Source organism: Chelonia mydas, chromosome 9 (genome assembly GCF_015237465.2).
Source record: "Chelonia mydas isolate rCheMyd1 chromosome 9, rCheMyd1.pri.v2, whole genome shotgun sequence".
NCBI classification, from domain to species: Eukaryota; Metazoa; Chordata; order Testudines; family Cheloniidae; genus Chelonia; species Chelonia mydas.
Genome location: NC_057855.1, coordinates 35,806,074 through 35,831,656, shown reverse-complemented (window position 1 = coordinate 35,831,656; position 25,583 = coordinate 35,806,074). Strand labels below are relative to the sequence as shown.

General features: G+C 41.1%; 1 protein-coding gene across 50 annotated transcripts in view; it reads right to left on the bottom strand.

The window, feature by feature from the left end:
* Positions 1-9,855: 9,855 nt before the first annotated feature.
* DOCK10 (dedicator of cytokinesis 10) overlaps positions 9,856-25,583 on the bottom strand; it is a 247,285-nt gene continuing 231,557 nt past the window's right edge. For 35 of the 50 annotated variants that reach the window (XM_043523131.1, XM_043523120.1, XM_043523127.1 and 32 more), the window contains 3 exons: positions 25,037-25,137; positions 24,582-24,720; positions 9,856-19,443 (listed from right to left, as the gene is read on the bottom strand). In XM_043523131.1, the coding sequence (XP_043379066.1) occupies positions 19,348-19,443; positions 24,582-24,720; positions 25,037-25,137 (336 nt within the window). In that variant the 3' untranslated portion in view covers positions 9,856-19,347. Of the gene's footprint in view, positions 19,444-22,462; positions 22,539-24,581; positions 24,721-25,036; positions 25,138-25,583 lie in introns of all 50 variants that reach the window. The other 15 variants (XM_043523117.1, XM_043523109.1, XM_043523113.1 and 12 more) reach the window with 1 other exon arrangement.

Genomic DNA, 25,583 nt, shown 5'->3' with positions numbered 1-25,583 from the left:
TACGACACATGCTTATCTTCTCCATTCTCCAGTTATTGTGTGGAACTCACTGCTTCAGGATTGAGAGCTTAGTGAGATTCCAAAAAGGATCAGGCATTTATACAGATAACAAGAATATCAAGTTATCACAGTGAAAATTAAAACAATTAACAATGGTTTTATAAGGGCATGAGCCAACTTCTAACTAATTGAGGGTTAGGGAGAAACTTTTCCTTGGGGGGAAGGGTTATCCCACAACTGTATACAGCCGGGTTTCTTGCACCTTCCTTGGAAGTTGCCAGTATATGCCAGTATCAGAGGCAAGTTAGAGGACTAGCTAGGCTCCTGGTTTGATCCACTATGGAAATTCCTGTGTCTTATGTTCCTATGCTATTGTTTTTGTTTTTATTGTTTCTCCCCTCGTTTGTCTGCAATCTATCTAGAACATAAAGGTTTTTGAGGCAAGGCCCTTGTCTTATCTATCTGAAAAGCAATTAGCATATCATTGCCATGATATAACTAATTATATAAAAATATGTTAAAAGAATGTGAAGATTGCAAAGTCAAGTACTCAAAAGTTAGGAAATGCCAGGATTAAGCTTGCCTGTGCAACCTTAATTCAGCCCCCTTATGCAGATGTCTTTTGATACAGTCTTTAATTACATGATCACATCCTATTTTTTCCTAAATTCTGAACAGCCTCTGTCTCACCTCTCCTAAAATCTGGCTAAGTTCATGATGGGGTTTTAGCTCCTGTGCAGTTGTGTGGGGCTTGCTGCTTTCTTTCAAATGTGCATTCCTGGGCATTCCCTAGGGCACGAGTGTGCAACAGACGGAGAGGCCCCATAGTATTCTGAGAACTTGAGAGCCAGCCAGGCCTGCAGCTGCTGCCTTACAGCAAGCCAGACATGGCCCTGAATCGCAACATGAGCCACCTCAGGAACCTCCCTCTAGAGGAAGAATGGTCCAATGGTTAGGATGCTCGCCGGAGAGCAGGGTGTTCTGGCCACTGACAGCCTGTATGGCGCCGGACAGATCCTCAAGTCTTTCTGTGCCTCGCTTCCTCAGCTGTCAAATGAGGCTGGCCATGCTTTCCATCTCAAGGGAGTGTTCTCAGCATATGTTTATCGCAGACTGTGAGGCGCTCAGATACTATGGTGTTGAGGACCGTATAACTACCTAAGATAGATTGCTAGGGGTTCCTCTGGATATAAATCTGGATGGTATTTGACTCCATTGTTTTGCTAGCCCTTGGGAAAAGTCAGGCTTTTTCAGCATCCAGCAGTTCAAAACTATAACAAAAAGGTTGTCAAGGGGCCAGATTTGGCAGGTGAGCAGAGTCGGGGGCAGGGAGGGGTGTTAGGAGAGAAAAAAAACCAAGGATGTAGTTGGGAATCTGGTTAGACTGTGAGAAGAATGAGACAAGAAAAAAGAGTGAGGGGGCAAAGCAAAGTGTAATCTCAATAGGGCTGGTGAGCCGCCAGATTTTGCAGCCTTTATCCATATGTAATCTTGGAACACACTGAGCTTCACCTGCTACCAATATATCTGGAGTGAACCTCTGTACTGCCTATAGGAATTCCTTTATAATCCTACAGTAATTAATTACCCAAACTTTAACTATTGTACCGGAAGGCAATGCATAAGATTTCTTTGTCACTGAATCATTATTCTTGTGGGAAGTTACTGGAAAATCAAGAAGGCTGTTATGGATTTCCTTCTCGTCCAGTGCTTGTGCTCCTGATAGTGTGAGAAGGGCATTTTGAAAAAGACACTGTGCAAGAAGTCTGTGTTGGTGAAATGAAGTGTGAGCCTTAATGGTGACCTGATATGCAATCCTACTCACAGTGGGCCAGATTCCGATCCCTTTATTGCAATCCATCCCAAACAATTGGGCAGGTAGTTGCACTGCCCCAGGTGGAGAACAAGGGCTGAATTTTGAATCTCAAAGTTCCTGCTTCTCCCTTGCTCTGCAGGGGAATTAAACTGCACCAAACATTTCCCTTGTGCCGGGGAAGCAGAGCCAAGCTCCACCCACTCCCTCACCCACCTGCATCTAAAAAATGGGGGATAGGTTTGCTATAGTTTTGTGGTGCTGGATGTTGAAAAAGCCAGGGGTGCAGGCCAAAGTAGGTTAACAAGAAGCTGCTTCAAAAGCTGCCCACATCAATATGCAAAGCAAGTGCCATGCCCTGGGTTAAATATAGTTCCTCATTCCTCCCATAGAAATCCATCAATTTTACACATTCCCTCCCCAAAAATCAATCACTCCTCCTCCCCACAAATCCTTCCAATCCATCCCACAGAGCCAACACCTGTCCATCCACCATGCTCCCATCCCTCAGTACCTCAACAAGACTCCTCTGGGTAGATTCCTTCCTGATGGCTGTTCCTCACACCAACAATGGTGGTGTGCGGGTTGTCCTGGTCTGTTGAGGTTCATGGTGACATGCAAGTCATCCTGCAGTCTCTGGCGGCGCAGTGATTGTATGAAGGGGAGTGGCTCCGTTCAGGTGGTAGTATGAGGAAGGGGTCCTCTTTGGTGTTTGAGCTGGAGGGGTTTCCCATGTTGGCTGGAGCGGTCTCTCTCCCCTTGTTTGTGTATTCGTATCTCTCTCTCTCTAGACTGATGAGGGTCAGGGGAGTGAGTCTCTTAAGGCTCTCACCCAGTGCCAGCTCTTCAGACTCAGGGCTGGGGCTAGGCAAGCAGAGACTAGAAGAAGAGAGGCTTGCTACAGTAGCTGTAGAATTCCCACTCAGTGCATAGCAGCAGCTTTGCACTGTGTCCTTTCCTCCTCCTCATGCACTAATGATCCATCTGCCCACCCACACCTGCTGGCACAGATGGGGGTGTGTGCAAAAAAGAGAGTTCCCCTGGCAGCTGTTGCCACAGCTGGAACACTAGTGGGGCATGCACAGAGAGGACCGAAGATTTTAACAAGCAGGGTCAGAGTCTGAAGATGCCGGGATGTGTTGCGTAGGGAATCTTGGGGCCCCACTCAGCCTCTTGCTGCAGAAGTAGAGTCCAACTATGTATCCATTTCAATCACAACAATCTGTTTGCACTGCTGGTCCCCCAGCCTGCCTCACATCCAAGCTTGCTAGGTGCAGCATAGAGAAGACATGGCATAAGAAACAGACCCTGTCTCAGAGAGCTGGAATTCTTCTTTAGGGGACCCAAAGATCAGATCTAACAACACTGGGCTCATGTGTGACCTCTTTGACTACCTGCTGCCCCTTCAATGAAAAAGCTGGAGGGTAGATTTTAATGTATCTTTGGTCCATTTATTTTATTGGTAATTTTAGTTTTTATCATTGCTGAGAAACAAGCGCTTACTTATTTCAAGTTGAATGCAGTCTCACGATGGCATGTATAGCACTTTGAGTGAAATGACGTTTTCGTGGGAGAGCCAAGGTTGCATTAAGAGCTCTTATGGGGCCTGATCCACAACTAAATGAAGTCAAAGGAAAGAATCATATTGATTTCAGTGGCCTCCAGATCAGACCTATGTTGAAAATTTGTGCTGTCTGTGTGTTAAAAGTCAAGTTGAACAAGATAAATGCAGAGTTGTCTAGCTCTTTCATTCTCTAAAATAGTGCCACGCAGTCTTACCAAGGCAAAGCTAAACACAACAGTTTCAGAATATGGAACAAAGGTTGACTTAAGGGGGAAAATCTCTCCTTTCCCCCTCACATCCTGCCTAAGGCCATGAGCCTGCAATGAGATGGGCACAGGCAGACTCCTACACTCTCACAAAACTTGAATAAAATCAGAGGGATGCCTTCGTAAGACAGGGTGGGACTATCTTAGAGAATGAAAGAGTTAGAAAACTCTGCATTTATCTTGCTTAACTTGACTTTTAACACACAGAGAGTGATCTGTCTGCAGGACTGGGGAGAGTTATTTTATCTCACTGCCTTTGGGATAAGAGCATCTCTTGAGAGCTCCCATTAGCTTCCGAGGGACTGATGCAAAGCCTGTTTGAAACAATGGAAAGACTCAGTAACTAACTTCACTGGGCTTTGGATCAGGACCTGTGTGAGAAGCAACATAAGAGTCTGCTCCTTACATGCCCATTGGATGTAATGGGAATTGAGGGAGCTCCACACATCACAGGCAAAAGACAGAGAAAGCTCCTCTAAACTTTTAATTCTCTGCAAGAGATTTGACTTATGTTTCTTGAGACAAAACATATCTAGAGCATGAGCCTAGCAAGACTCTCAGAACGCCAAGCATCTTTTCTCCGAGTATATCTTTTTACTGTCTGCTTGCAAGCTCTGCTTGGCTCCTTTTCATGTCATTGCTCTGAGAAAGGACCCGAACATCCAGACAGTATTTCCTCACATTTCTACTTCGAAGTCAGCAGAAAACTACAAAGTTTCCTGCTATACTCATGTTAATATGCCGTTCAAGTGCAGTAAACAGAAAATCATTTCACAAAAAAAGAAAGCTGCAGCTTGACTCAGTTGTTTCTTTAATACAGTTTTGGAAGATGGGTAGAGAATGCAGGTCAAGACATTTGTCCAACTAAATTTAATACCAAGCATCTCACAACATTAAGTGGGTCACACTTTACATTAAGTTGCCATTTAGAAATAGTTTATAAAAGATTACTAAGGCACAGATTTTTCAAGGTATTTAGGTGCCTAAATACCATTAAAATCAATGGGAGTTAGGCACCTAAATACCTGAAGAAATATAGCCCTGAATGACTCATAGAGGTAATAAGCAAGTTACACATGAGTAGTATGTGTTGTAGATGGTAAAAACAAGCACCTCATTCAAAGGCTTCATGGTTATAATGGAACCTATTGACTTGCTGGGCTCTATAACAAGTGAGTAACCATTTATTTAAACATCTACCAATCATTTATTAACTCTTTATAAACTCTTTATTAATGAAACCGTATTAAAGAGGGTAATTATTAGGACTGTCAAGCGATTAAAAAAATTAATTGTGATTAATGGCACTGTTAATAATAGAATACCATTTATTTAAATATTTTTGATGTTTTCCATATTTTCAAATATATTGATTTCAATTTCAACACAGAATACAAAGTGCACAGTGCTCACTTTATTTTTTATTATAAATATTTGCACTGTAAAAATAAAAGAAATAGTATTTTTCAATTCACTTAAATCAAGTACTGTAGTGCAATCTCTTTATCATGAAAGTTGAAGTTACAAATGTATAATTATGTACAAAAAATAACTGCATTCAAAAATAAAACAATGTCAAACTTTAGAGCCTACAAATCCATTCAGTCCTACTTCTTGTTCAGCCAATCGCTCAGACAAACAAGTTTGTTTACGTGTGCAGGAGATAATGCTGACCACTTCTTGTTTACAATGTCACCTGAAAGTAAGAACAGGCATTTGCATGACCGGCATTGTAGCCGGCGTTGCAAGATATTTACATGCCAGATGTGCTAAAGATTCATATGTCCCTTCATGCTTCAACCACCATTCCAGGGGACATGCGTCTATGCTGATGATGGGTTCTGCTCGATAACGATCCAAAGCAGTGCAGACTGACACATGTTCATTTTCATCATCTGAGTCAGATGCCCCCAGCACAAGGTTGATTTTCTTTTTTGGTGGTTCGGGTTCTGTAGTTTCTGCATCAGTGTTGCTCTTTTAAGACTTATGAAAGCATGCTCCACACCTCCTCCCTCTCAGATTTTGGAAGGCACGTCAGATTCTTAAACCTTGGGTCGAGTGCTGTAGCTATCTTTAGAAATCTCACATTGGTATCTTCTTAGTATTTTGTCAAGTCTGCAGTGAAAGTGTTCTTAAAATGAACAACATGCTGGGTCATCATCTGAGATGGCTATAACATGAAATATATGGCAGAATGTGGGTAAAACAGAGCAGGAGACATACAATTCTCCACCAAGGAGTTCAGTCACAAATTTAATTAACGCATTATTTTTTTAACAAGCATCATCAGCATGGAAGCATGTCCTCTGGAATAGTGGCCAAAGCATGAAACCTGCGATTAATTGTGATTAATTTTTTTAATCAGTTAATTTTTTTGAGTTAATCGTGTGATTTAACGGTGATTAATTGACAGCTCTAGTAATTATTAACTGTACCAACAGCAGCAAAATAGAGTTCAAGGCCAATATTTTCAAAAGTGACTTGGGATTTTGGGTGCCTAATTTGAGACACCTGACTTGGGTTTGATTTTCAAAGGCCAGATGCTGAGCACTTTCTGAAAATCAGAGAGACATCTCAAACTGGACATCCAAAACCAACACTGCCCCAAAATTATTACACTCTTATGAAAATATTGGTCCAGGACCCAGCAAAATAAACTGTTTACCCGGCTATGGCAGGACCCAGCGGATGGTGCTGTTACATTTAGTATTACAAGTTGTTTTCTTAGCCTGCAACTGTTGTTCAGTCTTTGAAGCAATACCGTATAGTTGTTAGTTTTGTGTTGTAGTTTTTTGGGGGGCATCTGTGACAAGCAGCAAAGGAGTTTGCTCTCTGCCTTATTCTCTCTGGCTAGAGGCAATTCTTGAAGCAGAATTGCTCCCTGAGAATCCCTGAAAGAGGGGATTGCCTGCATGCTGTTTGTGACAACCTGTGTTGCATGACTGATGTACATAAAGTAAAATAAACAAGCTGCTTTAAGAATATACCCAGCTTCTGCATCACTGATTTCTCTTCCATAGGGAAGCTGACCTCAAAGGCCCCGACATCTGCTGCTGTTTGGCAGAGGGGAGACAATTCCCTACTGCATATATAGTTTTTGGGAAATATACTTCTCACATCCCATCCTGGAAAATGTAAACACAGTAGGATATCAAGTGTATCATATTGTTATAAATACAAATATGTGGAGATATTGATTTCTTATTTACATTTCATTTGAAAAATGCTGATGAAAATCAGGCAGCAGAGCAGTAGAATATTTCATTACCTTGAGAATATTAGCATTATATACTGCCATGAAGAAAAGGAATGAGAATGTAATGAAAGAAGTATCTAGCTGTAATTAACTTATGGATTGATTGGCTCGTGGCTTGACTGCTTAGCACTAGATTTTCATCCGCTCCCAAATTTGCTGCAAACAAGCACAGTGTATATTGAAAACATTATTTATAACATTTATTTGTACTTGATTTCCTAAATTAAACCATGTATCACTTTCCAGCATGACAGGAGGTGTCACATAAACTGTCTTACACAATCTGCCTGCTGGAGCTGGCTCAATTCCTCAAGGAAACCACTTGCTAGCTAGCCAGCTCATTTCTAAAACATTACTATGAGATTCAAATGATCAGATTCAGTTCTGATAAACTTCTTAGCAGATGTAAGAAAACTTAATATACAGCTCACCTAATTATGGTTTTGCTGTTTATTATCTTCTTAGTAACAATCTAGAGGACCGATGGTGCAGTATTGTTTGCATATGAAGGCCAAGATGGGGGCGTAAATTTTAACTTCTAGATCCTTACTTATGCACCTAAATCAGTGATCTGATTATAAAAGTGCCAAGCGCTCAGCAGATCCCCGATATGGGGCCCAGTCCTGCTAACACGTGTGTGTAGCTTTTAAATCGCGAATAATCTCACTGACATCAAAGGGACTACTCATTTGCATAAAATGAAATCCTGGCCCAGTTAAGTGAATGGCAAAACTCCTATAGAGTTCAACCGAGCCAGGATTTCACCCATAGACTTAAGTACATATCTAAGAGTTTGCAGCGTCTCATTTTTTTAAATTTTGGCCAATATGTTTATGGTGGCCATCTTTAAAAAATGGCACCATTTACAAAGATTCTACAGTTTCCAGCATTACCCACTGATAGGACACATCACCAGAAACAACAGAAGCTTTCCAACTGCAGAAATTTTCGAGTGTGTGCTTTGTTATATGTCACTTCACATCAATCATACTTCTCTAAAAATACACTCGTGTTCTCTGTAGTTTAGTCTCCCAGATCTGCATTATTCATACATCATACTACAGCTTGTCAGAAAATGAAAAAATAAATCACAAACATGTTTGTTTCCATATTTTCTCAAAAGTTTGTTTTTGGCTAAATTTTCTGACAAGGTTAACATGTTCAAAAGCGCCTAGGTGACTTAGGAGCCTAAGACCCATTGATTTTCAATAAGACTTAGGTGCTTTTGTAAACTTTACACCAGATACAAAATAAATCATCCATGTGTAAAAATATGTAATATTGACAACATATATATGATCATGTTGCCTTCTAGTAGCTAGACTACCAAGAATAGAAGCTCCAATACTGGAGCTCCTTATGCAACAGGAATAAGTGCAGATACTAGGAAACTCCACAAGATTAAAGAGCAGTGACTATAAGAAAATGGCATCTTCTTAGTTAAGAGTTCTGCTCATTGTGTGGATCCTGTCCAATTTGACTAGTTTAATGTCAAATGTTAGTGTTTAGTACCTTTTAGTCCTCTTAGCACTGCACAGCCAACACCTCTGTGGGCCAGGGAGCTGGATTCAACTCTGGCTCCTGCATCCTCAACAGAATTGTTAATTAAGTTATAATTACAGGGTCAAGTGGTGTCCTCAGTGATGAAAACTCTGCAACTCCATGTCCCAGTTGGGAAGGAAGGAGCCACATCCATATCTATTACTATCCCTCCCAAATTTGGCAAAGGCTATCTGTCATAGGAGCAGTCAGCCCACAACATGATTATCTCGTCCCTTGATGTCAATGATCAGGACCAAAAATAACATTTTCTAACTGCTCTCTCATATCCATGTTGCAAATGTCCAAGCATGGCAGGTAAGAAGATACCCTCTGGGATAGCTGTCTGCTAAATTCAGATCTAGAGATCTCATAATACAAGTGATCAGGTAAGAGCCAGAAACAGAGCAGGATTCTGAGATCCCCAGATGCGTGTACGAGGCTGGCAGTCAGAAAGCCAGCCCTTTGACATGTGTCAGTGTTGATAAATTCGAAGTGATGCATATTGGAAAATATAATCCCAACTATACATATAAAATGATGGGGTCTAAATTAGCTGTTACCACTCAAGAAAGAGACCTTGAAGTCATTGTGGATAGTTCTCTGAAAACATCCACTCAATGTGCAGCGGCCGTCAAAAAACCAAACAGAATGTTGCGAATCATTAAGAAAGGGATAGATATTAGGACAGAAAAATATCATATTGCCTTTATATAAATCCATAGTACGCCCACATCTTGAATACTGTGTGCAGATGTGGTCGTCCCATCTCAAAAAAGATATACTGGAACTGGAAAAGATTCAGAAAAGGGCAACAAAAATGATTAGGGGTATGGAATGGCTTCCGTATGACGAGAGATTAATAAGACTGGGACTTTTCAGCTTGGAAAAGAGACAACTAAGGAGGGATATGATTGAGGTCTATAAAATCAAGACCGGTGTGGAGAAAGTAAATAAGGAAGTGTTATTTAATCCTTCTCATAACACGAGAACTAGGGGTCACCAATGGAATTAATAGGCAGCAGGTTTAAAACAAACAAAAGGAAGTATTTCTTCACACAACATACAGTCAACCTGTAGAACTCTTTGCCAGAGGATGTTGTGAAGGCCAAGACAATACCAGGGTTAAAAAAAGAACTAGATAAATTCATGGAGGATAGGTCCAACAATGGCTATTAGCCAGAATGGGCAGGGATGGTGTCTGTAGCCTCTGTTTGCCGGAAGCTGGGAATGACTGACAGGGAAAGGATCACTTGATTACCTGTTCTGTTCATTCCTTCTGGGGCACTTGCCATTGGCCACTGTCAGAAGGGCTAGATGAACCTTTGGTCTGACCCAATATGGCCGTTCTTATGTGAACTCAGTGAGTTTGATGTGGGAGTTATTGAGAGACAATAAAAGACCTCATGACAATCTGTACATTTTTCAGAAAACACCTTTATTTTGAGATAAGGCAGTCAACAATTTACAGCATTCCCTGGGTGAACACCACACTACCGAAAATATAGAATGGGATTTTCAAAGATGCAAAGGGGGTTTAGACATTCATTTCCCATTCATATGAATAGGAATTGGGTTTGTCCAAATCACCTTGGTGGCTTTGAAAACCTCACCCATAAAACATGAATCTTGATAAACACAAAGGACGAAATTAATGGCTGGTGTAAAATCAGTGAGGGTAATGGAGCCGGATGACAAATTTATTTGACCTCTTATACTGAAGTTACAACAAGGGTAGCTGATTCTGTTATCTGATCAATGGTCAAGGACTCATTCTATAGGCACTGTTTATGCCAATTCTTATGGACTAATCACTAATTCCATTAGACCAGATCACTGTGCAATTTAATATTATTGTATTATTACGTATAATATAAACTGTGTAAAAACATGAACATTTGAGCTAGGATTTATTCTTTTCAGTAAACCTACTGAATTCCAACAGGGTAGAAACTGAAGGGCAGAGCTGAGCAAACTAGAAACACAAATGTCTGTTCATTTGATGATGTGGCTGAAGCTGATAAGAAGATACACCCTGATTTTCATCACAGAGAAGCACGTCACTCAGTGCAGTGTATTATAGAGGTGGAAGGTTGAGCAATTATCTATAATTACAGTCATGAGCTAACGCTGTCATCACACAAATGGAGAAGAAATTAGCTCTGTGCACGGTGCAGCTGCACAATCCCACATCAGTCAGCCTTCAATTTGCCAAAGTTGCTATATCTAGTTAAAACAAAAATCCTATGAATGGAAATGCCCTTGTAATAATAGAGATGAAAACCAGGGTAAGAACTGAAGTAGTATTTAATTTGGAAACACTTATTCAAATATCGGGCATGACGTTGTCTTCTGTTATTACTTTCAGAAGTTCTGAATTAAAAACAAAACAAATGCAGTGGGGTCTGAATCAGAGCAAATTATTTTTTCCTCTATGTGAAATGTAAATTGACCTCACCCACAGTAAAAGACTTAGGCCCTAATCCTCAGCAAACCTGCGCAGAGAAGTTCCCTGCACCCCTCACCTCCCCCTGCCAGAGTTTCACTGACTTCACAGAAGATTTGTATAGGTGCAGCGGCCCATCTGCATGAGGTCATAGCAGAATCAGGGCTTATTGGGGCATGTAGTCCCAGGTGCTCCTTCCCACACCCCACTCAGGAGTACCATACGGGGCGGGTCTCTGCCAAATTTCCCAGGAAGGAAAGAGTCAGCAGCAGTAGCCACCAGTGCCAGCAGTACCAGAAGGCAGAAGGAGTAGACTAGCTGAGGACCTCTTTCACCCCATCCCCAGGGATCTAGGACTTTGTGTCTACAGGAGCGTAGAAACCACCCCATTACTCCCAGCAGCACTAAGTTGCAGTCCTTTATAATCTCAGTAACCCCAAGGAAGCAGTTCTGGACTCAGACATGTTTGTGGGGCAGAAGGATGAAATGGTTACACACCCTGTGCTGTAAGTGTGGTTCTTCAAGATGTGTCCCTCATGGGTGCTCCACTCTAGGTGCGCTTGCGCTCCCTGCGATTTCAATAGGAGATTTCTCATAGCAATGTCCAGTAAGCCCACGCATGGATGTCTCTCAGCCTTGTGCCATATGCTATTGCTATATAATACTGTTCCTTCTCTACCATGAAGCCCCATGACAGAGAACTCCGAAGCAGAAAAGGAGGGCAGGCAGTGGTGCACAGATAGGGACACACATTTAAAAGAACCACAGTTACTGCACAGTGTGAGTAATCATATCTTCTTCTATTAGTGTCCCTATGGGTGGTCCACTCTACCTGATTACCAAGCAGTTCCCCTTTAAAGAGGAGGGAGCTTCGGAGTTTGGTCCAGAATGGAAGAAAGTACAGCTGAGCCAAACACAGTATCAGAAGCAGAGTTGCGAATTATTGCATAATGTTCAGCGAATGTATGCATATAAGCCCATGTTGTCTTTACATATTTCAGTTATAAGAACGTTCTTAAGAAAGGCGGTGGAGGTGGCGATAGATCTCATGGAGTGATCTTGTATGTCAGTGGGTGCTTTGAGATTATGAGATTGGTAGCAGCTACTAATGCAGCCAGTTATCCACCTAGAGAGCCTTTGCTTAGAGATTGAAGCTCCTTTTGTTCTGTCTGCGACTGACACACACAATCTGGGAGTCTTCGTGAAAGGTTTAGTCCTATCAAGGTAGAAAGCCAGGACTCTCCTGACATCAAGTGTGTGGAACAACGTCTCCCCCTTAGCCCGGTGAGGTTTAGGGTGGAAGATGGAGAGCAGAATGGGTTGATTAATATGGAAATGAAAATGCACTTTTGGCAAAAACTTGGGGTGTGGTCATGTAACCTTGTTTCTGAAAAATATCGTGAATAAAGGGTATGCCATAAGAACCTCTATTTTCCCCATTCATCAAGCTAACATGATAGCAACCAATAAATGGAAGAGTGAGCAGGCAGCCATAGGTCTAAATGGTGGTCTTGTAAGGCATTTAAGGACCAAATTGAGGACCCAAATTGGAGTAGGGTGTTTAACTGGTGGAAAAAGGTTATTGAGGCCCTTGAGGAACCTTGCTTAGTGGGCAAATACAGGGTAACCATCTGTTGGAGAATGGAAGGCCATGATGGCTGCCAGATGAATTGTAATGGAGCTCAGCAATAATCCTAAACTCTTTAGTTCTAGAATGTAGTCCAGTACACCTTGTAATGATGAGGTTGTTGGTGCAATGTGTTTGAGATCACACTACTGTGCAAATCTAGAGACCTCCTCAGCTCTGGCCTCCTGTTCCTCAAAGGTCTCTTCCTGAGGATCTGGTCTCCTGGACAGGGAGGGTGCGGAGGGTTGTCTATCTCTATGAAGGGCAGAGCTCAAGGCTCTAGAGTAGGGGTGGAGAATCTTTTTTCTAACAGGAGCCACTCACTCACAGAAAAAATCAGTTGAGGACCACACACAGCCCCCCAGGGGTGGGGCACGGAGGCTTGGGGCTTCCCCTAGGCTCCAAGGTGGGGCCAGAAATGAGGGATTCAGGGTGTGGGAGTGGGCTCCGGGCTGGAGCAGAGGGTTGGGGTTTTGGAGGGGGTGAGGATTTTGGCTGGGGGTGTAGGCTCTGGGGTCGGGCGGGGGAAGAGGACTTTGGGATGCAGGAGGGGGCTCCAGGCTGGGGCTAATGGGTTTGGAGTGCGGGATGGGGCTCAGGGCTGGGGCAAGGGTGCAGGGTCTGGGAGGGAGTTTGGGTGTTGGAGAGGGTTCCGACCTGGGGCAGAAGGTTGGGGTGCAGGTGGGGGTGTGGGCTCTGGGTGGGACTTAGAGTGTGTGGGGGTTTCGAACTGGGCAAGGGGTTGGGGTATGAGTAGGGGTGCAGGATCTGGGAGGGGGTTTGGGTGCAGGAGGGACCTCAGGGCTGGGGGTTGGGGTGCAGATATGGGTGTGAGGTCTTGGAGAGAGTTAGGGTGCAGCAGAAAGTTCCGACCTGGGGCTGGGGGTTTTGGCTCCAGCTAAGTGGCGCTTACCTGAGATGGCTCCTGGTTGGCAGCTCAGCGGGGCTAAGGCAGGCTCCCTGCCTGCCCTGGCTCTGCATGGCTCCCAGAAGTGGCCAGAATGTCTGGCCCCTAGGCGGAGGGGCAGCCAGGGGGCTCTGTGCAGTGCGTGCTGCCCGTGCCTGTAGGTGCTGCCCCCACAGCTTCCATTGGCTACGGTTACTGGCTAATGGGAGCTGCAGAGCTGGCACTGGGAGCGGGAGCAGAATGCAGAGCTTCCCTGATTGCCCCTCTGCCAGGGAGGGCCACCGAGGCTTGGGGCTTCCAGCCCACGGTGTGGAGACTTGCCATGGGCCAGTTTAAATTAAGCAGCGGGCTGGATCTGACCCGTGGGCTGGAGGTTCACCACCCCTGCCCTAGAGAATTGATGGCGATAAGCCACAAAGGGGTCCCAGTAGGGCCAAGAGGGTGGTTCATACAGCATGGGCGGTGGAATCCACAGGTGCTTGCCCCAGTGGGATGGTAGTTGTGGACATCTGTCAGGAGTGAGCTCACATTCCTCAGGGACTTCAGGAAAAGAACTTTCATGGGGCAGAGTGGAGAGCCTTGTACAGATATTTGTGAGGCTGAGGCAAAATCTTCATCAGAATCCTCCTCCTATAAGTCACTTGGTAATGGTGGGGCAGTAGAAGCAGCTTGATGTACCATCATTGGTACTGGATGGGTGTCCGGATATCTGGCAGTTCTCAGTACTGAGAAGTGATCCAAGCTGAGAAATGGTGAATCAGGAGTCTCGGACGCTGCGAGGTCTTGGGAAAACTAATTTTTGTGTTACTGAAAATGTTTTTGGTACTGTATCCAGGCCTTGAGCTCAAGTAATGATAGCTGAAGGATGCAATGGTACTGTGAGTTTTGAATGCTCTGGGGTATTCTGGACAGAGCCCAAATGGGTTTTTTTGGTAAGATAGTAGAGCTCTTCTTGCTGCTGTGGTCTACTGTTGATACCAATGTTTTCTCTGGGCCTGATATTTCAGAGTTTCTATGCTTAGTGGAGCTCTCAGTATGCAAGGAACCAGCTGCCTTGTGGGTACCATGTCAGAGACCGATGGGATCTAGGTGAGCTGAAAATTTTGACTTCTTTGAGGTAGATACCCTACCTGGAGAACTCAGGGCATGGTCTTTGGAAGACTTATGAAAGGAAGCTTGGATCTTCCTCTTAGATACCCTTGAGGAGTGCAGATCAGAGATAGAGGAGGCAGCTGACTTACTCGGAGACCGATGTATGGTGGGAGCTCCTGGCTTGGGTCAGAAGCTGGACACAGCAAGCTCTCCATCAAAAGGAGTCAAAGTTTTATCTCCCTATTCTTTCTGGTGCTATATTTGAACTCCAGACATAAGTTTCACTTTTTGGAAATATGAGATTCCCCAAGGCAATGGATGCAGTGGGAGTGTCTGTGGCTCATCAGGATTGCCTCCCAACACAACAAGCAATGCTTGAACCCAGGAGAACCGGGCATACCCTTGGAAAGGGCAAAACCTCCCCAGGGATTGGGGGGAACTATCTAAAAGCTATACATAACACTTTTTTGTTTTATTTTAAAAACGAATACAACTATTACTAACACTAACTACAAAATCTAAGAGAACACAGTTGAGGCAAAACTCCACTTGGGCAACTAGCTAAGGATCCATCTCAAGCTGGGCTGGTTGAAAAGGATGGTTAGCCCGTGCAGTGCTACATAACAATAGCATGGGGCATGAGGCTGAGTAACACATGTGCATGGGCCAAACGGACACTGCTATGAGAAACCTTAGATCAAAGGCACAGGGGGCACAAGCACACCTGGAGTGGAGCTCCCATAGAGACATTACTAGAAGAAGAACTGTTGGAGGGGGAGAGGAAGATCCCAATGACATCTTTAGAAACATCATGTGCATAGCATAACTGATCAATTTCAAACCTCTTGCACTCTATTCCCTGGGGGCCTCAGGTACCCATGCAAGGGAGAGGGCATTCTCTAGAGGTAGAGGCATTCTCTCTCATCATTTGAGAGAATCAGGGAGATAGTCTATATAGAAGGGTGAAAACAACCAAATTAATATATAAAAGAATACAAAAAAAAAAGGCCGCCAGCCCAGCATCTATGAGCAAAGGGATGAATGTTATGAGAGTATAGGAGTTATTCAATAGGGAATTTAAAAAATGATATAGTCCAATTCCACACTGTTCCCAATACAGACCAGTAGCTAAAGGCCATAGTCCAGCTCCAAATTTGGAATCTGAGGGGGGAAACTGGAGATCTCTTGAAATGTCCAATTACCTGTGGCAAATGTCTATTTTGATAATCTGTATGGAATATATCATGAACGTATATGACATTTTCATTTCCATTGTTTTGGAGAGCACAGAAATTGCAGTAAACTAGGTTCAATGGGAGTAGGAGACAAAAGCCCACAGGTAAGTCCAGAATACAGAGTCCTGGGTGAAAGGTTGGAAACTGGGGGCACATGGGCAACCATAGCAGGGACAAAAGATAAACAGGAAGGAATATAGAGGGAAAACATAATGAACATTCCAGATATCTGTATGCTAATGCAAAAAGTATAGAGAATAAACAGGAAAAACTAGAAATACTAGTGAATAATCACAATTATGACATAACTGGCATCACAGAGACTTGGTGGGCTAATTCACATGACTGGAATATTGGTATATTGTTATATCCTTGTTCAGGAAGGACAGGCAGGGAAAAAAGGGAGGAGGTGTTGCCTTGTATATCAAAGATGTATATACTTGCACTGAGGTAGAGACAGAAGAGGGAGACAGATGTGTTGAAAGTCTCTGGGTAAGGATAAAAGGGATAAAAAACAAAGCTGATGTCAAAGTAGGGGTTTACTATAGTCCACGTAACCAGGAAGAAGAGGTGGATGAGACTTTTTTTAAACAACTAAAATAATCATCCAAAGCACAGGACTTGGTGGTGATGGGAGACTTCAACTACCCAGACATCTATTGGGAAAATAATATAGCAGGGCACAGATTATCCAAAAAGTTCTTGGAATACATTTGGAGACAATTTTTTATTAGAGAAGATAGAGAAAGTGAGTAGGGGAGAGGCTGTTCTAGATTTGACAAGACAAATAGGGAGGAACTGGTTGAGAATTTGAAGGTGGAAGGCAGCTTGGGCGAAAGTGATCATGAGTTCATGATTCTATGGAATGGTAGGAGGGAAAACAGCAGAATAAAAGACAATGTGCTTCAAGAAGGTAGACTTTAGCAAACTCAGAGAATTGGTAGGATCCTGTGAGCAGCAAGTCTAAGGGAAAAAAAGAATTCAGGAGAGTTGGCACCTTTTAAAAGAAATATTATTAAGGGCATAAGAACAAACTATCCCAATGCTTTGGAACGAAAGGAAGTATAAGACGACACCACCCTGGCTTAATCAGAAGATCTTCAAGGACATGAAACTCAAAAAAGAGTCATACAACAAAGTGGAAACTAAGTCAAATTACAAAGGATGAATATTAAAAAAAACAACACAAGCACATGCAGATAAAAATAGAAAGGTCGAGGCACAAAACAAGATTAAACTAGCTAGGGACATAAAAGGATAACAAGAAAACATTTTACAAATACATTAGAAGCAAGAGGAAGACCAAGGTCAGGGTAGGTTCATTATTCAATGAGGAAGGAAAGACAACAACAGAAAATTTAGCAATGGCCGAAGTATTAAATGCCTTTTTTGTTTCAGTTTTCACCAAAAAGGTTTGCAGTGGTCTGGTAACTAACATAGTGAACACCAATGTAAATGGGGTAGGATCTGAACATGTTAAGAATGACTTAGACAAGTTAGATGTCTTCAAGTTGGCAAGATCTGATGAAATACATCCTAGAATACTTAAGGAATTGGCTGAAGACATCTCTGAGCCATTAGCATTAGCCATTCTCCCATGGAGGATGGGAGAGATCCCAGAGGACTGGAAAAGGGCAAACACTATACATATCTTCAAAAAAAGGGGAACAAGGATAACCCAGAGAATTATAGACCACTCAGCTTAACCTAAATACCTGGAAAGATAATGGCACAAATAGTCAAACAATCAATTTGTAAGCACCTATATGATAATCAGGTGATAAGTAACAGTCAACATGGATTGGTCAAGAACAAATAATATCAAACCAACCTAATAGCCTTCTCTGACAAAGTAAGAAGGCTTGTGGATGTGGGGGAAGCAGTAGATGTGATATATCTTGACTTCAGTAAGGCTTTTGATACTGTTTCACATGACCTGCTCATAAGCAAACTAGGGAAATATAGCCTATAGATGAACCTATTATAAGATGGGTGCACATCTGGTTGGAAAACCGTACTCAGAGAGCAGTTTTCTGTAGTTCACTGTCAAGCTGGAAGGGTATCTTTAGTGGGGTCCCACAGGGATTTGTCCTGGATCCCCTTCTATTCAATATCTTCATAAATGATTTGGATAATGGCACAGAGAGTACACTAACAAAGTTTGCAGACAATACCAAGCTGGGAAGGGTTGCAAGTGCTGTTGTGGAAAGAATTAGAATTCAAAATGACCTTGACAAACTGGAGAAATGGTCTGAATTAAATAGGATGAAATTTAATAAGGACAATTGCGAAGTACAATTAGGAAGAAATAATCAATTGCACACATACAAAATGGGAAATGGCTTCCTGGGAAGGAGTACTGCAGAAAAGAGCCTGGGGGGTTATAGTGGATCACAAACTAAATATGAGTCAAAAATGTAATACTGTTGCAAAAAAAGCAACCATCATTCTCAGATGTATTAGCAGGAGTGTTGTAAGCAAGACACGAGAAGTACTTCTTCCTCTCTATTCAGCACTGATAAGGCCTCAACTGGAGTACCATGTCCAATTCTGGGCACCACATTCCAGGAAAGACATGGACAAACTGGAGAAAGTCCAAAAGAGATCAACAAAAATTATTACAGGTCTAGAAAACCTTTGAGGAAAGATTGAAAAAAATTGGGTTTGTTTAGTCTGGAGAAGAGAAGGCTGAGAGAGGACATGACAATACTCTTCAAGTATGTAAAGGTTGCTATAAAGAGGAGGGTGATACATTGTTCTTCTTATCCGCTGAGGATAGGACAAGTAGTAAGGCCTTAAATTGAAGCAATGGAGATTTAGGTTAGACATTAGGAAAAACTTCCTAACTGTAAGGTCATTAAGCACTGGAGCAAATTACCAAGGTAGGTTTTAGAATCTCCATCATTCGAGGTTTTTGAGACCAGGTTGGACAAAAACCTGTCAGGGATGCTCTAGATACTTAGTCCAAAAGACTTTCCCTCCTACATTTCTATAATTCTCTAATTCTATAAACCAATGAACTGTCTTCAAAGAGAAATCTTTATAGCCATTTTTTGTACACATACACAAATATTTTAATATAATTGTATCTGAAAAGTTATTCATATTTTAGTACACTTATTATTAACTAAAAAGATAGTCTTTTAAATTTTGTAAAAATGACATATTTTACACATCCTCTATTTACAATTGTGACATACTTAAATGTTATAAAACACCCACTTTTGACCTTTAAAATATATGTATACTAGGACTCAGTATTAGATATATTATCATTTACAGCAAACTTAGGGCTTGCTGTGGAGCTAAGCGTTCAATGGAAATTTCATATTCAGCCTCGCTTAATAAAGACTTCTCAATAACAAACAAACAAACAAACAAACAAAAAAAGATAGGAAATGTACAAATACAAGGTTGGGCAAAAAAAATCAAGCTAGCAGTTTTAAAAAATATTATCACTGTGAAGACTCCCAATAAATTAAAACCATACCGCACAATCCATTTTCATGGTATTGTTCATGATCACTTTACATTAAAAAAAAACGTCCTCCAGAGGTATGCAAAAAGTCACAGATGTTTCAGTCAAATGTCAGGATTTGGTTTCACTGCTCTTGCAGGGCTGTGTTTGTTCTACTGAAGGTTCGTGAATAGGTTCGTTCCATTCCTTGTGGCTTTGCTGGATCCTCCTTGTGCATAATCTTTTTATTAAAATTTTTTTAAAGAAACAGATGAAAACAAAATGAACCCACTGAGTATTTATTTCAACAATTTTTACTGTTTTCAATTATCTTATATTTTTGGTTTATTAAATAATGCATTATTTATTTTAGATGCTTGATAAAGGAAACTTGTAGTTCAAAAAATTAACTTCATTTGGAGACCCAATCCTGCAGTTATTACTCAGGCCACTCTCTCATTAAGAGGGTTTCCGGAATTAAGGCAGCAGAATTGGGCCCCTGGTTGGAATCCTCAACATTCTGTCAATCAACATACTGCATACTTCCCTAAACAATGTTTTTTCAACAATACCGTCAAGTAATCCCAAATTGAGTAGTCACCTACACTTTATAAACTCATTAGACTTACCTCTATTTGACCACTTGTAATGTTGCATATGCACACCCCAATCCTGCGATCAGACCCTTGTAGGACCACTGTGCCCATACAGAACCCCACTGATTTGCATGGGGATGCAGGCAGTTGCAAGGATCTGCCTGATAGCAGGATCAGGGCCAGTAATAGAGCCTGCACAATTTTACTCCCCTCGGCAAGCCTCCCTTGCATTAGGAAGGGTATGTAGGGTAAGGCACATAGACAATTAGACCTAGATGCGTCAGAGAGAAACTCAACAGCAAAAAATGTTTCCCCCTGCCGCATGTCACTGTCAGCTGTGATAAAGATATATACAACTGCTAGAAAAAGTTTCCTTTAGTCCCAGTAACATTTATTTTTGCCATTTATTATAATAATAGATTGAGAGCTTGTCTTCTCTCAAGGAAGACTACATGAAGAAGTGAAACATTTCCAGAAATAACATCATTATCATTGTCTCACAACATGTTGCAGTTGGCAATAGTGGATAATAGAATATAACAATGCTTTAATGATGCTCTTTGAGGATAACAACACCACCTAGTTCTTATGTGGTGCTTTTCATTCATAGATATTGAAGTGCTTTACAAAGGAAGTCAATATCATTATCCCCATTTTAGTGACCTGCCCAAGGTCACTTGGTGGCAAAGCTGAGAACAGGACCCAGGTCTCCTGAGTCCCAGGCCAGTGCTCAAGCCACTAGGAATCACCAGTGTTTCTTGTCTTTGCCAACACTTCTTTAGCAAGTCTGAATTTAAAACAAAGATATTGGCAGTAATTGTGCTAAAGAAGTTAGAATTTCTCCTAAACTCCTTCTTGTGACTTTATTTGTTACTTGGGGATTAGCTACCATCAGAGTTCCTAATGAATATTGATCTTGGGGACAAGAGTGACTGAAAAGAATTTTCTCTTGTCCTGGAGCTCATGAAATATGCATTCTCCAGCATATAATGATTACTTAGGCTTAGAAAAATTTAAAGAGACAATCTGGACATAACAGTCACATTTACAAAAAAAAAAAAAAGAAAAAAGACAAAAAAAAAAAAGACAAACCCTTACCTCTGTTACACTGAAGATTATTACATCTGAAAGGATTGTAAAGGACAAACCCGCACGTACAATAGGAAAGCACTGCAAAAAGGGGGCCAGATTCTGAAACTCTTACACTGACTAGTACTTTCTTCTGCAAGTAGACCCATGGACCTCAGTTATTCAGGGAGTAAGATACTACTTAATGGGAATAAGGGTGGCAGAATCTGGCCCTGAGTTTGCACGCATTACACAAATGAAATCCTGCATCTATGCATGCAAACGGGTGTTTGGGTCTGCAAGGTGGGTTACTGTGCATCCAAACCCAGACTTCAGCACACACAATTCATAAATGCAAAGAAAGATTTTGTACATACTAGTGATTGTGCATTTTGCATGACTTTCCTATTGCACCTGAAAATGTGGCCCTAGAAGCCTATTTTGCTATTTATCATTTATGTTGATTGTGTTTACTTTTTCTATTTTACTTAGCATCAATAATGAAAATAGGTCAGTTTTAGCTTACATTCCTGGTTCTCATGAAGTAGCACAAAGATGTTGTGTTTGGTGTCACAAGAATGCAATGGAGTATTTAAACAGAATAGGTTTCTTAAATCTGAATGTTTTGCCTAACACCAGTTAACAGTATCTCTGCATACATGTCTGTATAATCATTGGTCCCAATTCTACCTCACATACTCCCTGGAGCCAATAAGAGCTGTGAACTTATGTCTCAAGGTAGAACTGGGCTATTATCTTTAACTATTAGAAATAAAATAAACATTTATGTAAAGATTAAACAACACAGGCAGAACAAGTACACAGAGCGCAAAAAGAGGTGTTTATTGCAATATTTTGTCCCCTTGGAAACTCAAAAGTTTTCTCCTTCCCCTTTCCTTTTGCAAAGGTACTTCTCAGGCATTTGGCAAACATTATTCCTCATTACTCCTGGCTTCTAGAGAAAGTAAGTACAGAAGGATTCTGAGATCCCTTTCCACCAATACCCCTCCCCACCCTGGAATTCCAAATCACCTTCATACACAAACACAGTGCTTACTCTTCTGTCCGGGGTTGTGGTGAGACAGCTGCCATCCTTTTCCCCAGGACTCACACTTACTGTCTGTGCATGAGCTCCCACAGCCTGTGCCACAGACGACACAATGCTGCTCTTACACCTGTTTTTTTTTTTTCTGGGCAGTTCCTAAGATGTGTGTTCCTGACCCCCTCCTCCAGCCATCACTGCCATCATTGCAGAACTTGCCTTATGGCAAGGATGGCAGAAAGTGATCCTTCTCCAGCCATTTGGTATTAGCAGGTTACCATGCCGTATCATGGACAATGCACTTCCCCACCAAAGACTGAGGATATCACCTTCTGCTAAGCTCCATGATCCTAACAGTGCAAGAATCATTAGTGCCAAGGTTGTTCATGAACTCAGACTGCACATGTATCATGTCTCCCATCCCAACCCCTCACTGGGTTCAACACGAGTTAGACATGACACTTAAATGGACGTAAAATGTAGGTAAAACAAAATCAGCAAGTGAAAGCACGTGACATCAAAGGAAAGTATAGACATAAGAAAAATAAACATACCACTTTTGTCTACAGTATTGAGGGAAATGTTAGACAGGGAAGAAGAGAAGCTGTATAAGCATGGACCATGACAGAGCTGCCAGAAAAAAAAAAAAAAAAGAGAGAAGAGAATATGTAATGAGAGAGTCACTGTCAGTGGGTGTGCTATCAAAACAGCCTCAAATATAACAATGAGCAACACACCAGACCATAATGTCATTGTAGAGAACATGGTACCATTATGTTAGTGCCTCGATGTTTCCCACTGTGAAATAAATATTTCAGCTGCAATTTAGAGTGTGTAAAATGTATGGTGATGGTGCTCTCTGCTCAGAAGTAGGGAAGCAAGAGGGCTCGAGCTGTGCAAAAAAATCATATTGCTTGGAAAGCTGGAAAAAAATCCTGTTTTATTGCTAGATTTTCAGAAAGCAAAATATTTGGTGTTTTTTTGCCCTTAATTATATTTCTGCAACAGCAAAAAACAAATTTCTCAGAGATCTATTAACGGAACACAGCAACTAGAGTGTGAAGAACTTTCCAGAGAATTGGTGTTTTGTGCCCATAAATATTCTTTTCACACTGGTGAGAATATGATACAATGGTTTCCAAAGACACTGGTCAACTGGCAGGGAGAAAAATATTGAAAGCTGCAAAAGGTCTTTCTTTTTGAAACCTGCCAGGTAGGAAAGGAAGCTGGAACAAGATGGCTGTAGGAAGACACACATTTTTTAGTTAGTTTTTTAACAGAGATTTTCAAAACACCTTGGTATTGAGGAAATAACCAACTATCTGGGCTTTTGCTCTCACAGGCTTTGGTGTTACTAAACCCCTTGGAAAAATAAAAGCCTTGTTATGTACAAGTAATTATGTACTAGTCTATCAATATTTTCCTGCACTGAAAAAACGTACAGCTAAATGATATTCAGGTTCATATTTGTATTTGAAAAGTATTCACTGAATATCTTATGCAAATTTCAGTTTGTGGACTGCTAGTATCTTGTTCATTTTGCCTATTCATTTTTCATTATTTGTGGTGCCTAATTTGTTCACCTAAGTCACATGTTAATTGTTTCTGATGAGTGACTGGATAATTAAAACTATTTAAACAGGAGACCCATGAGCAAAAAATGACACATTCAACACTTCTAAATTTAACACAAAACTTTTGGATGACTTTCTTGAAGAATATGATAAAATGTATGAAATGTTTGGAGTTCAACAAACATTTTCACAAATAAACTAGTGGTAATCAGAATCCTGAGATAACAAATCATAGCAAATAATGGAACAGATTCCCAGCTGGTGGAAATAAGCATATTTCCATTTACTTTAACAGAGCTACATTGATTTGCACCACATGAGAATGTGGCGCAATGATAGTGAAGCAAACTTGCCATGTTTATTTGCAAATACATTTATGAGTCACTTCTTATATTATTCAACAAGCTGTAGTTATCATTAACCTTACTCGTGAAGATATATAATATAAATTAGCTGCCATGGGGTTTAGGGGGTGTTCATTAAATATCCTTGTTAGAAAGCAGTAATTATGACACTGATAATTACGTAAACTGGGCAACTCTGTATACAAATGGTACTTATATGTGCAGTTAGCCACTTTTCACGTACAATTACCTGTTCATGTGTGAAAATATTCCAGGTGCAATTTAGAGCTGTTTACATACTAACATGCACCAAAGTAACTAAATTGGTTTTAATTCACCCTTTTTGTTATTTTGGTTTCAGTTTCTGTGTGGAATCTCTTATTGTAGATAAATTATTACTTGACCTAAATCAAAACAAGACACTCTTAATTTAAAGTAAAAGAGTCCACACCCAGCCACTGCACCGAAATAACAAAAGATGTGAATAAAAGGCAGTTTAGTTATTTTGGTGGATGTTAGTGAGCTTTACACATAATATAGCAGGAATTATACAGGTCAGGATTGAGTGGCATTGGTCAAACTGCACAAATAAGTTTGCACAATAATTGTTGCATTGTTCTTGGTTGCAGTCTGCATTATTAGTATTTTACTTGTGGTTAATTGTACTAACCCTGAAGTTAACTGTATTCATTCATCATATGAAACAAATAGCCACCTCCATCCCCACCAGCAAAAGTTAAAATAGAACATCTGACCTGTTCATTCATGACTTCAGAGAGCTCGCTGAGCATATCCTTATAATGAGACTTCATTTCTTCTTGATATTCTAACTGGTCCTCTTTAATAAGGCGTTTGTTAACTTCAAGAGCATGCCCGCATGCTTCTGCAAACTGCCTATAAGCACAAACATACACCAAAGAACATCTGTGCAAAAAACTCCAGTGAAAAAATATTATGCCCCCAACTTAAAGTTATATACTAGTTGGGGCAAATTATGGCACTCAGTTATAAATCCCTAGGAGTACTCAGGCCAATGTGATTTACACAGATGTCAAGAGAAATTTTACGCAAGAACGAATTGCAAGACGTGGCTTTATCTAGTCCTACATAAAACATTCTGCCTAATTTCATGTCATATCACTGAATGTTTCTCATCTGTTTGTACTGGCCAAACAAAGTCTAATGTTTACTTTAAAACCAGTATGTTTACCTGAAGATTTCCTTCAGAAGTTTGACTTGGTTATCAGGATATTTCTTAGCATTTGTTTCTTCAAGAAAAGCTCGGGCGTATGCCATTGGTCCTGCATTTACCTGTTGGGGGAAAAGCACCTGGATTAGGGAGCAGAACAGTACACTTTGACTGTAATTTATAATTCTCATTGTTTAAGGCTCAGGGTCAATTTCTGTGCTTACAGTGCGTGAAATGACACTGACTTCAAATGGATAGTACAGGGTGAATATGAATAGAGATTTTGTTCCGTATTCTGCATCTTGAAGACATTCTGCCTAGCATAAAGCTGCATTCAGGAAAGTGCCAAAAGCATTTCACAACTGAAGCTAAACACATCGGTATTTATCTTCCACACGTTTGTTCTGAATCAATGACTTAAGAGAAATTGTTAATCTTCCGAGGCGCCATTTTCCAAATACAAATATGGTAGGTATTTCAATTTAACAAAAATACCAAAATTAGACTGTAGGTCAGATCCCTAGCAGGTGTAAACTGGAATAGCTCTATTGAAAGGAAACGAGCTGTG